This window comes from Terrapene carolina, unplaced genomic scaffold (genome assembly GCF_002925995.2).
Source record: "Terrapene carolina triunguis isolate 2854851 unplaced genomic scaffold, T_m_triunguis-2.0 Scaffold31, whole genome shotgun sequence".
Lineage (NCBI taxonomy): Eukaryota > Metazoa > Chordata > Testudines > Emydidae > Terrapene > Terrapene triunguis.
The window spans coordinates 8,007,418-8,020,924 of NW_020664382.1; the positions used below are offsets into that span (position 1 = coordinate 8,007,418).

The following is a 13,507-nucleotide window of genomic DNA, read 5'->3' on the forward strand; positions in this document are numbered from 1 at the left end:
TTTTCCTTTCAGAAGTGGTAAGATCTTGCATTCTTTCACCCTGAGTCTTATGGCATGCTAGCTATAGAGGATCTGTGCTCTGGTTTTACAATGTGTAAAATAAGGATAATGATACTTATTCTCCTTTGCAAAGTCCTTTAAGCTCTACTGAGAAAGGCTTTGTTTACACTGGAACCTGAACAACAAAACTTTTGTCATTCATAGGTGTGAACCCCCCCCCAAAAAAACAAAACAAAAAACAAAACAAGTTTTGCCGTCAAAAAGCACCAGTATGCACAGCGCTTTGTCGGCAGGAGAGCGCTCCTGCCGACAAAGCTACTGCCACTCGTTGGGGGTAGAAATTTTTTGTTGGCAGGAGAGCTCTCTCCTGCTGACAAACAGCAGCTACACTGTTCGCCTTTTAGTGGCATGGCTGTAGTGGCACAGCTGTGTCGCTAAAAGGTGCGTAGTGTAGACACAGCTGAAGAGTGTGTGCAGATTTGGTCACCGCATCTCAAAAAAGATGTATTAGAATTGGAAAAGATACAGAGAATGGCAACAAAAATGAATAGGGGTATGGAACAGTTTCCATATGAGGAGAGATTAAAAAGATTAGGACTTTTCAGCTTGGAAAAGTGAAGTCAAAAGGGGGATATGAGAGAGGTCTATAAAAATCTTGACTGGTGTGGAGATAGTGTATAACATTTCCTTATTCACCCCTTCACATAACACAAGAATTAGGGGTCACCCAATGAAATTAACAGGCAGCAGGTTTAAAACAAACAAAAAGAAATACTTCTTCACGCAATGCTCAGTCAACCTATGAAACATGTAGCCAGTGGATGTCATGAAGGCCAAAACTGTAACAGGATTTAAAAAAGAACTATAAGTTCATGGAGGATAGGCCCATCAATGGCTATTAGCCAGGACGGTCAGGGATAGAACATCATGCTTTGAGTGTCCTAGCCTTTGTCTGCCAGAAGCTGGGAATGGGCGGCAGGGGATGGATCACTCAATGATTGTCTGTTCTGTTCATTCCCTCTGAAGCACCTGGCATTGGCCGTTGTTGGAAGACAGGACACTGAGCTACAGGGACCACTGGTCTGACCCAGTATTGCCGTTATGTTCTTAAGCAACTAAGCATGGACCAGCTTAATGACATTAGCAACTGAACCAAAACTTTGAGCAAGAGATGTAATACAGCCTAGCAAATCAATGCACTTTATTTTTAACAGTGAATGTACCAAGCTACAGATAGAAATTAGGATATATTATATGTATAAAATACTAAAAAGCAGAATTTAATTCTAGGAAGTGACTCAGCAACTGAAGTAAATCAAACAATATTTTAACCTTAATTTAGAAAGTCAATCCCTATCATACCTCTGTATTTGATGAGTTTTCCCAGAACATTGCATTGTAGGTAAAACGTTTATCATTTCTCCACATTTTTCTGTTCTGATTTTCTTCTGGAGGGGAAATGTTGATTTTCACCACTCCAGCTATGGATTCTAACTGCACTCCTGGAGGACCAATTTTAGCTGCAAAAATTAAACATTATCATGAAGCACAACAACTTTGTTGAAAAACCAAAAGTTACATGTTTGAACAAGTAAACTACAAGGAACTGCCTAATTTTCAGTTCTTCAGGTAGAATCTAACAGTAGCTTAACTGAATAAACTCCAAGTGTTATCTGGGACCGAAGACAGTTAACGTAATACTTACTGGCTGTAACAATATTACGGTAACTTCCTGATTCTGAAATGAAGAGTCATAAATTTGTGGAATAAGGTTACAAGAAAGACTTACTTTAAAAAAGCCCATTCCCCAAGAACCAACCCAATATTAATGGAAGGATTCAGCTGTATATAGGTTATCATTCGTGGTAAATTAAAGGTAGACGGTAGGACTGCTGGAACGCTAGCTTCTCAAATACATTTGCCAACATCAGCACAGGGGCAATGACACATATGATACTTTGGGGGAGAGCTGATTCCCTATCTGGACCATCCTGCCTCTTCCCTAATGCTAGGAATGAAATTCATTGGGGTGGGTACAGCGTAGAGATGGCCACCATAGAAAACCATTACCTGCAAACATAAAGGGCCCTACATCACACCACTTTACCACTCGAGTGCTGCACAGCTCAAAAGTTGGGAAGACTAACTGACGCACACCATGTATGGTGGGCTCATCGGTCAAATTTTTCATGACCATCACTTAAAGCTGCTTATTACATTAGATAGGTTATAGTAATGTTAAGCTTATAACTAAGCATGCAAGTCAGAATAGTCAGAGCTAAGGGTCTCAAAATAATCTTAATTTACATACTTCACAGGTATTTTGATTACTAATTAGATTAAATGTAAATATTTCATTACATATTTGATAATAAAAATAACATGGTCCAAGCAATACAAGTCTATTCATTGCATATTTCATACAGTGCTAAAATGTAGTAAAGGTTGGGAAATTAGACATTATGGGTGAGATTTTCAAAGGTACAAATGGGATTTAGCCATCCTTATGGAAGGGGTTTGTACTGTTTTAGTCAAGTTATTTAAAACAGCATAACTTGTGTTTGGACAAGATCTCAGGAAAGTTACTATATAAATACTATTACTAAAAGCATAAAAAGGCAGTTGCTCTATAAAACAGCAGAGCCAATAATAATACAAATACAAACCTCTACATTGTATTTTATATTGTGCTGTAACACCGTAAATTGAAAAATAATTAACCTGTTTAATAACAAAGTACATATGTAGTTCATACCTATTAAATCTGGTATAAATGATATAGTAGACCACAGAGATTTTTCTTCCCCTCTTTCAGCTCTTATACGCACATTATAAGAATCTAAATAAGCTGTCATTGCCGAGGAGAAGTCACATTCTGTGACAGTGACATTCTGACAGCCAGATAGCTCTTTCCAATCTGTTGTTTCTTCTTTCCCAAAATCCTCAAATGTTCTGCAAGTAAAAAAATAAAAGTAGGTTTCTATTGGTGATAAAAGATAAACGTAAACATTCATTTTGTATTTTGATCAGCACCATCTGGTGGTCAAAAATCTATTCAACTGGTCTCAGAATTCTAGAATACCTGTTTAATTTAGGTTAATGAATGCTAGCCTGGGTTAATTACACTGGTCTACAATTTTTGAGAAGTTGTCTGCTTCAGAGAGAAAATGTGCTATTTATTATGTATTTTGATGTGCTGAATTCAAATATGACAATTAAAACAACTGATTGGCTACTGTTTCTAAGATATTTAAGTTTTTACATTTTATGTCTATGTATATTGTGTAGATAGTAGAGTTTTAATCATAAATTGTAAACCTAGGTCTTTTCATGTGTTTATGGTTGCTTTACATGATAATATTTCACCTGTCCTGTTTATGTAACACTTTAAAAATCAACAAAAGGGTTATATAAATAAAATGTATTATGAAACAAAAGGCAAAAAACTATTCTGTACATAGTTTAGTCCTATTCAGTATCTACTCGGCGCTTCTTGGCTTGTCTCTTGTATTCATTAAATGGAGCATCTCTTGTCACTGTCCAGCAATAGTCTGCAAGCATTGATGGGCTCCATTTGCCCTGATAGCGTTTCTCCATTGTTGCAATGTCCTGGTGAAATCGCTCGCCGTGCTCGTCGCTCACTGCTCCGCAGTTCGGTGGGAAAAAAATCTAGATGAGAGTGCAAAAAATGTATCTTTAGTGACATGTTGCAACCAAGGCTTTTGTATGCCTTGAGGAGGTTTTCCACCAACAACCTGTAGTTGTCTGCCTTGTTGTTTCCGAGAAAATTTATTGCCACTAACTGGAAGGCTTTCCATGCCGTCTTTTCCTTGCCACGCAGTGCATGGTCAAATGCATCATCTCGAAGAAGTTGACGAATCTGAGGACCAACAAAGACACCTTCCTTTATCTTAGCTTCACTTAACCTTGGAAATTTTCCACGGAGGTACTTGAAAGCTGCTTGTGTTTTGTCAATGGCCTTGACAAAGTTCTTCATCAGACCCAGCTTGATGTGTAAGGGTGGTAACAAAATCTTCCTTGATTCAACAAGTGGTGGATGCTGAACACTTTTCCTCCCAGGCTCCAATGACTGTCGGAGTGGCCAATCTTTCTTGATGTAGTGGGAATCTCTTGCACGACTATCCCATTCGCAGAGAAAACAGCAGTACTTTGTGTATCCAGTCTGTAGACCAAGCAAGAGAGCAAACAACCTTCAAATCGCCACAAAGCTGCCACTGATGTTGGTCATAGTTTATGCACCTCAAAAGTTGTTTCATGTTGTCATAGGTTTCCTTCATATGGACTGCATGACCAACTGGAATTATGGCAAAACATTGCCATTATGCAGTAAAACAGCTTTAAGACTCGTCTTCGATGAATCAATGAACAGTCTCCACTCATCTGGATCGTTAACGATGTTGAGGGCTGCCATCACACCATCGATGTTGTTGCAGGCTACAAGATCACCTTCCATGAAGAAGAATGGGACAAGATCCTTTTGACGGTCACGGAACATGGAAACCCTAACATCACCTGCCAGGAGATTCCACTGCTGTAGTCTGGAGCCCAACAGCTCTGCCTTACTCTTGGGTAGTTCCAAATCCCTGACAAGGTCATTCAGTTCACCTTGTGTTATGAGGTGTGGTTCAGAGGAGGAGGATAGGAGAAAATGTGGGCCCTGTGACATTGATGGTTCAGGACCAGAAGTTTCATCCTCTTCCTCGTCTGACTCAAGTGAGAATGATTCTGGTGCATCAGGAACCGGCAGTCCTTCTCCGTGGGGTACTGGGCGTATAGCTGATGGAATGTTTGGATAATGCACAGTCCACTTTCTTCTTTGACACACCTTTCCCAACTGGAGGCACCATGCAGAAGTAACAATTGCTGTTATGATCTGTTGGCTCTCTCCAAATCATTGGCACTGCAAAAGGCATAGATTTCCTTTTCCTGTTCAACCACTGGCGAAGGTTTGTTGCACAAGTGTTGCAGCATATGTGTGGGGCCCACCTCTTGTCCTGATCTCCAATTTTGCAGCCAAAAGAAAGGTGATAGGCTCTCTTAACCATAGTGGTTATACTGCGCTTTTGTGATGCAAAAGTCACTTCACCACAAACATAGCAGAAGTTATCTGCACTGTTCACACAAGTACGAGGCATCTCTGCTCACTTTGGCTAAACAGAAATGTGTCCCTTTGCAAAATCAAACACTGACAAATAAGAGAGCACGACACTGTATGATTTCTAGAGCTGATATAGGGCAATTTGTTCAGCAGAGTGATGTAAGCTTCGTTATGATTGCATCATCCATGACTTCTAGGAATAACATGATGCAATTCATATCATGTATGACGCAATACCAGCTTCAGATTGCATCATTCATTGTTTTGCCTAAAAAGCAAGTACTGTCCAAACCCAGTCATAGATTTATTCATAGATCCAGTCAAAGATGTATTTTAGTCATTTCTGGTTTAAATTGAGATCCCTTCCCTTTATAACTCACTTATCCTCCGCCATTCCCAAGTCAAGGGTCGTAAATACTGACCCAATAGCATATCTTGAAAACTAGAGCCAATCAACAATTTTAAGCATCATTTTCGTTCTCAGTGACTCAGAATTAGTAAAGTTTGACTACATTTATTTCAGAAGCATTTTGGCTGTAGAGCAGTGTTATTGAATAAGGAATCCATGCTGCCAATTTGCTTTTCTAGTCAACATTTAAACACAACAGAAAAAAATAAAGATAATTTCAGGATTATCGTTTTTGGGATTAAACCCTGAATGCACTACCAAACTGGGGTGTATTTTATTACCCCTCAAGTGCCCTGATAGAATAGGGGTTGCAAAAAGTGCTTGGAGGAGACCTAAGTGGCAAAGGAAAGGGATGGGGGAAAAGGAGTTACAGTTGTGAATAGTAAAGAATATAGCTGAGGGGAGAGTAGACTGGAGGAGGGAAGGAGAGAAATGAAGGAAAGGAGACAGAATAGGAAATAAGAAACAACAAATGGGAAAAAGAAAACAGAATAAAATAAAAACACAGGAGAGTTAACTATTCTATCCTATCAGAACTGGGCTTCTCACCAAAAATCACCTGTCTCCAAAAGACAATTCAGACATCAGGAAGTGGCACAAACAATAGGAGAGAGATGACTCTCCTGATTAAAAGTGGAAAAAATTGGAAAACTGAGAAATAACCATTAAAGATGTTGTATAACCACTATATTTTGTCTTCAGCAGGACAGTGTTACATGTTTCTGAGGTAAACCCTGTATTTTTGAAGCCAACTTTCTCCCACCCAAAAGATAAAGAGAAGCACACCTAATCTTCATGTTCAAATACATAATATAATTCTCTCTCTGACATCTTAATTATGGAGTTGCTACTAAGCCAGACAAGTTTGTGCATTTATTTGTTGGGAAAGGGGTAATGAGAAATAATAGCCACATTAGAAAGAAGCAAGAAGCACAAACTAAAAAAAAAAAGGAGCTAACTGAACATAAGGATATAAAAACAGTTTAATCTGATGACTAAAGTTTGTAAATTAAGAGCACCCAGCCATTGTTTCTCTTTCTGTATTTATAAAGACCTTGACCAGCTAATCAGAGTTCTTTACTGGGGAATATTCACAAATCTTGTGTTTTTCAATTCTGAGCCAAACAGATGATTTGAAACACAATCAGCAATTCAAAAAGGTATGGATCTCAATGCAGCCACATAATCTGTTATATGCATCTTTTACAATATGCAGTGTTACTATTGAATGTGTTCTTACAAATGATATGCATGCCAATACTGGGGAACATCTACACAGGAATTATATGATTTGCGGGAACTATGCCATGGTTGCTTCTTAGGGGTGCATCAGTTTAGGATTGAATTTTCAGACACTTAATTCTATGGTGTTTCCCAAACACAAAGTACTACCAAGAGTCAGTGTCCTGGCTGCAATGGGAACCATAATACGGTGTTTTCATAGTGAAATTCTCAAGTTTCTAGCATTTGCTCTTTTGCACTTTTTCAGTATGTTGAGAACATTCAAATTATCACAGGTACAGACCTACAGATATACACATTGATACATAATTAGGGCCCTACCAAATTCACAGTCCATTTTGGTCAATTTCACAGTCCTAGGATTTTAAAAGTAGTCAATTTCATGGTTTCAGATACTTACATTTGAAATTTCAGGGTGTTATAAGCATGGGGATCCCAACCGACAAGAGGGGTGTGTGTGTGTGTGTCCGTCCCCACAAGGCTACTGTAGGGGGGGTCACAGCATTACCACCCTTACTTCTCAGCTGCTGCTGACGGAGGTGCTGCCTTCAGAGCTGGGCAGCTGGAGAATAGGGGACAGTGCTGATGTGAAGGTTGCATGGTATGGTGGGGGCAATCACTTTGGGGGAGATGGCAGGGCTAGCATTATGGGTGGGTGACTGCCCAGAGACTTGTGGTTGGGGGGCACCGGGGCCCCCATCTCCCAGCCAGCCCAATGCCCCTTTAAATTATGAGTGCTGGGCCTGGAGATGGGAAGAGGCAGGGCTGGGGACCTTCTTAGAAGTGGGGGACCACCAGTGCCGGAACTGTGGGACTGGGAGCCATGTTGCCCCACTTTTTAACATGGGCATAGTTTGGGGGCAGGGGACAGCAACTGCAAATTGCAGGCAATGGGGGAGCTGATAAATGTGCAAGTATTGCAGTTTGTGGGGCCAATGCCGCCCTCTGCCCTCCAAGCTACACCCACATTAAAGAGTGGAGGGGCATGGCCCCAGTTCCGATGCTGTTGGCTGGGGGCACCCCAGCCGATGGCTCCTACTATGCATTAGGCTCCAGTAGTCTCGGACGGGCTGAAGAGGGACAGGACTTCTTTCTCTTATGCAGGGGCTGCTCCCAGGGCTGGGTCAGATCCACCTCCAGGATCCACCCCCCACCCCCCCAGCAATCTGCAAGAAGCTCTGCTGCTACTCCATGTACAATGACTCCTCCGTCCACAGCTGGGGAGCGATGGGGGAAGGACGCGGTGGAGGTGTGGAGCTTCCGGCAGCAGGGGGAGGTTCCCAGAGGTGGGGTCTCACCAGCCCCAGGAGCAACCCCTAAAAGAGAAAAGCAAGCAAGTCCCCAGCCCCACCAGGACTAGTGGCCAGAGTCTGGTGCATGATAGGAGCCCAGGCTGGGGTGCCCCCAGCCCTGCCCCTCCCTGGCAGATTTCACAGGGAAGAGCAGACTTCATGGCCGTTGGGGCCCCTACACATATGTCATCACATCATCCAACTGTGATCCTAAGAGCTCCTTTATGGCAACTGGCAAAGGGCACATGGTTATGTAACAATAAATCCCAACAGGTCTGATAAACTTACTACAACCAACACAGAGACAGAATAATTAGCCCAACAATGTCTTGTAATGTATCATATGAAAACTGGTGACACACTGGTCATGAATATCATTGTGTGATGTATGTATGAGTTGTATATAAGGAGATTGATTATATATATATATATATATATATATATATATATGCGCGCTGGAAATATGTTCTTAATATGCTATTATGGAGGATAGGTCCATCAGTGGTTATTAGCCAAGGTGGTCAGGGAGACAACCCCATGCTCCAAGTGTCTGTAACGCAGTCCTTGATGGTTCCTCGCTTAGGCAGTGGGGGAACCTGACCACACCCAGTGAACTACACTGGGTGGTCACAAACCAGGCTGCACTTCCCCACTATTACCAGGGGGTTTCTTCCTTTTGTGGAGCTCCTTAAGTCTCTCTGACTGGACGATCAAAATGAGTCAAGAATTCCCACATATTCAGGGATACTCCCTCCCTGCGATCCCAGCAAACGGGTGGGGGACGTGGCAAGTCTATAGTGCTGCCAACAATCCAGCCCCTTTGCAATGGGTTTGGGGAAATCACTCTGGCTTGGTTTCTGGGATGGGCTCAGCTTGTTTGTCTTACCCTGGGAGTCCACTGCATTCTCCTCAGGGTTGGTTTGAAGGTTTCCTGCCCAGAAGTTCCCTCCACAGCTTTGGGAGTCACTCCTTCAGTCTGCTGCTTAGGGTGATCCTGCTCTTTCCCCCACTGCTGATTGCAGCTTCCTCCCTTTTAAAGGCCTCCTCCCTATCATGCATGATTGGCAGGGCAAGAGGGGTGGGGTTAGCCCTGCTGCCAGGGCCTCTCTGGCCCCTTCCTCATCCGTGTGCGACCTTTACACCCAATCACAGTGTCCCTAAATTTCCAAATGCCAAAAGCTGGGAATGGAGGACAGGGGATGGATCACTTGATATCTTCCCTGTTCTGTTCATTCCCTCCCAAGCATCTGGCACCAGCTACTGTCAGAAGTTAGGATCCTGTGCTAGATGGACCATTGGTCTGACCCAGTATGGCCATTCTTATGTTAAAAATGTTGTAGAGGCAGTTGATAAATGAGCTTGCCCTAGATAAAGGAATGTGGATTTGCCGGTCTCCATGGATCAAGCTAACAGGCAGATGAGAAAAACAGTATGGCTTGATTACAAGAAAAAGACAATAAAAGTACATTTGCATCTAAGGTAAACAAAGTGATCAGGCCAATTAAGTAAGCAAGTTGACAAGAGGATGAAGAAGGGGCTTGGCACCAGCACCATGAAGAACAACAGGAGAGGGGAACTTTTCCTGGGTTTATTTTTCAAATACATTTCAAAGGTTTTCTAGATTATAAAAGGAAAGAAGGAGGACTCCTTTGTTATCCATCGCTTAAGAGACAAAAAGGGGCCAAACACACTTGGAATCTGTGAAAGGTAGATCCCCCCAACCATGTGGGTTGAGGATACTGAAAATGGACTGTAGGTAAGAAATTGCCTGAGACCAGGATTGTAATCTGTTAAATTATAGACACTAGGAAGTGTGTTTTATTTGTTTTACTTGTATCCTTTTCTGTTTCTATTATCTCTGTTTAGTATCACTTAAATCTCTGTTCATTAATACATTTAATTTTAGTTTTACCATAATCACATCAGTGCTGTTGTATTAAAGTGAAGTGTGCAATCTCAGCTGAGCCAAGAGACTGGTGCGTAGTCTGTCTTTTTTGAGACAGCACACTTGGTATTTCTGTGGGCACCAAGTAACAGGGTCTGGATGCTGCAGGGAAATGCTTTTCCAGGGGGTTCAGGAGCTGGGACTCTGAATTTTACCTCTCTGCCTCAGCAAAGGAGAGTTTTGCTGGAGCTTAAACTGTGTGTCAGCTCCCTGCCACATCAGTGTATCCGCTTCACCAGCATACTCCTTGAGACTCTGCTAGTCTTAATCTTGCCTTGCAGGTAACAGTGGTTTATGGTTCTAGCTACCCCAAAAAAGTGTTGCAACAAACATGCATAATCTATTGAGGACTACTGCACCAGCCAGAGTCAGAGTCAACATGGTTGATGACATCGACTAGGCAGTGTGTAGCAAAATTCCCACAACTCTCAATCCTGCATATCCATAAATCTCTGGGGCAGTCCTGTGGCACCAGTTAGCAGTGCATGACCTGACCCTTCACATGTTGATGAACAGTGAGAGAGTATGGTGTGCTGGGGTGTTTTTGTCCATACTGGCGGCATGACTGAAATGCATGCAACACAGCTTCACAAGTACAGGATATACATATTTAAATAAACCGTGTGTGCACTTGATACTAAATTTTTAAGATGAGTCTGTCTATGCTGTTCAATTTGATATACTCAGGGATTGCCTTACTTTGGATAAATTTGTGTTATGTCTCCAGACTCTTACATTCAGCACAGGATTGTGTTTTCCCTTCGTGCTGCATTTTAAAAGTTTCTCAGTGATGTTTTCTTACAAAAAAAGCTAAAGCATTTCTATACAAAGACTCAAGTATCAGAGGGGTAGACATGTTAGTCTATATCCGCAAAAACAACGAGTCCGTTGACACCTTAAAGACTAAGATTTATTTTGGCATAAGCTTTCGTGGGTAAAAAAACTTATGCTCAAATAAATCTGTTAGTCTTTAAGGTGCCAGAGGACTCCTTGTTGTTTTTATACAAAGACTGATCATTTAAATGCACAGCAGTGAGAAAAATTAATCTAGATTGGTACAAGCAAGACCGCCAGTGCAGCTCCTCCTAGTTTTGATAATTCCCATAAAGATGTTCCCCCTGCACATATCCGATCTAATCCAATCTTCTGAAAGAAACTAAAATTCCAATTTTGTAAGATTCAGATAGGCCTCTAATCCACTTGGACGATTGGGCAAGTACATATTTTGGCATTCACGTTGATTTAAGAATTCATTCTGGGCCTGATCCAGCATCCACTGATATAAATGAAAATTTTGCTCTTCTATATTTTTTTAGTGATTCTTTAGGACAAAATCCACACTGATAGAAATCTAAATAAATAAAGTTATGGCACACATGTATTTTGGCATCTACATTACCACATATGTTGGCAAAGCTTATGTTGCTCAGGGATGTGAAAAACGTAAGTGGTAGCGTGCACAGTGCTATGTCGGTGGGAGAGCTTCTGTGCACTACAAATACAACCACATCAGAATTATCCCTTAACCTAGCTGGAACTAGGTTTTAACCAGTAGACTGAACTGCAACTTTTAACCTAAAGACCACTGTGTCTAAGGGACAACCCTTGATATGCCCCTAAAATGCTTGTAGATTCCCAGATTTAGCAGTTCACACTTTGGGACAGCCTGGGTGTAAGGATGCACTACTAGAAAGCCAGGACTCCCAAAGCTCTATGAATTACAGAAGATTAGTACCACTTCAAACACTAACATCAATGTTTTGAAACTCTTGTAACCAAAAACAGTTCCAGATTTGGGGTGTTAAAAATGTGGCTACATGTTCAAACTATACAGAGTGATGAAAAGCAGCACACAAACCACTATAAAAGCATCACATTTCTTGGGTCACCAGTGTGCTCTTGTGCTTATTTTTAACAATTTTTATATCAATAAACAAACAAACCACAGTGGTGGGTTTTTGTTTTGTTTTTTCCCCTTCTTAGGAAATGGATGTCAAATAATTTTGGCTCACAGTAAAAAAGTAAGCTTACCGTTGGTACTGAGCTGAAAATGTCACACTGAAGTCATTCTCACTACCCCAGCTCCATCTTAGAGTGAAATTTGTGTTTACAACATCAACTTGAACATTCTGAGGGCTCATCAGATTCATTTGGCCTACAAAAATATTGGGGCAGGGAGAGGGGGGAGAGATAGGAAGAGGTTGGGGAAAATGTTATTGTACACAAAGTTTAAGGATGTGTGACATCAGTTCCACAACAGTAATCTTTACATGTTAAAAATTAAAATAGAATACTAAGTTTAGTACAGTTAAAAAGCACTCAAGCCTATTGAAATAGCAAGATAATTCATTGCTTCTTAGCCTATTAATAGAGATTTCTCCTCTATAATTGGGATTCAATTTTTTTCTCTTTTTATACAGGGTTTCAAGACTTAGTGCATGGAAGAATTCACTGGTTCTGAATGCATGTCAGCCAAAGCATTTAAAAAGCAAGTGCAGTGCCAGCTTTCAACACTTGGATCTCTGGGCAGAAGCTCTACTAGAGAGGTGTCTGCTGCTCTCTACCATTTCACAGCTGTAAAATGGACCCAGAAGATCTATGACCTTTCTCCCTGCTACAATATATTTTGAGATACGATCACCACAAAGACTTCTCCACACAGTATGACCCTGGGATTCCTTTGCAGCAACCCAACATTTCCTCTTGAGCAAGAGTAGTGCTGGTTAGTGTCCTCCATAAAAAGTTTGGAGGGTAAATGGTAAAAATGCTTCAAGACACAAACAAGAATGAGCAGAGAAGAGACTGAAGATGGACCAATACTCTGCATCTTTTTATTTCAGGAGAATGGAGATGGTGGAGAAATGGGAATCAGTCTTGAACAGATTTTTTGTTGTTATTTTGAAGACAGGAAAATGGTGGCAGGAAAGGGAAGACACAGTTATTGTGTGTGCGTAAGAGTGGAGATAAAGGAAATGAAACTTGCAGACTTTCTATTTTTTTTTTTTTTTAATACATAACACATGGTAACTCTTCAGACAGCAACTATCCCACTTTTTAATAAAATACTCCTTTAAGAAATGGAAGGAAAGACTGTTACTTAATTCTAGGGTTACCATATGTCCGGGTTTCCCCGGACATGTCCGGCTTTTGGGTCTTTAAATAGCCGTCCGGGGGGAATTTGTAAAAAGCTAAAAATGTCCGGGATTTCCCCCCGGACGGCTATTTAAAGACCCAAAAGCGAGGACAGGGCAGCCGCGCTGGGGGAACCGCGGCAAGCCGGGGCCACTCACCTTTCCTCCCTGGGCCCTGGGGCAGCGCGCAGCTGAGAGCTCCCGGCGCGGCGGCGCCAGCCCACGGGGCCCCCCGCCTGGCCGGCAGGAGCCTGCAGAGCGCAGCCCTCCCCCTGCCCCGGCACACAGAGAGGCAGGGAGGAGGTCTCGCTCCCCTGCGTGCTGCAGCGGGGCGGGGCTTGTAGACTCGGGCAGAGAGACCCCCCCCCC

General features: G+C 42.0%; 1 protein-coding gene across 1 annotated transcript in view; it reads right to left on the reverse strand.

Annotated features, from left to right (window-relative positions):
- The window catches only part of LOC113406596 (interferon alpha/beta receptor 1-like), a 28,472-nt gene extending 16,314 nt beyond the window's left edge, over positions 1 to 12,158 (reverse strand). The window contains exons 1-3 of the mRNA XM_026652185.1: positions 12,039 to 12,158; positions 2,756 to 2,952; positions 1,363 to 1,520 (exon numbers count right to left, since the gene is read on the reverse strand). Of these exons, the coding sequence (XP_026507970.1) occupies positions 1,363 to 1,520; positions 2,756 to 2,952; positions 12,039 to 12,157 (474 nt within the window). The 5' untranslated portion in view covers position 12,158. The remainder of the gene's footprint in view (positions 1 to 1,362; positions 1,521 to 2,755; positions 2,953 to 12,038) is intronic.
- Positions 12,159 to 13,507: the final 1,349 nt, after the last annotated feature.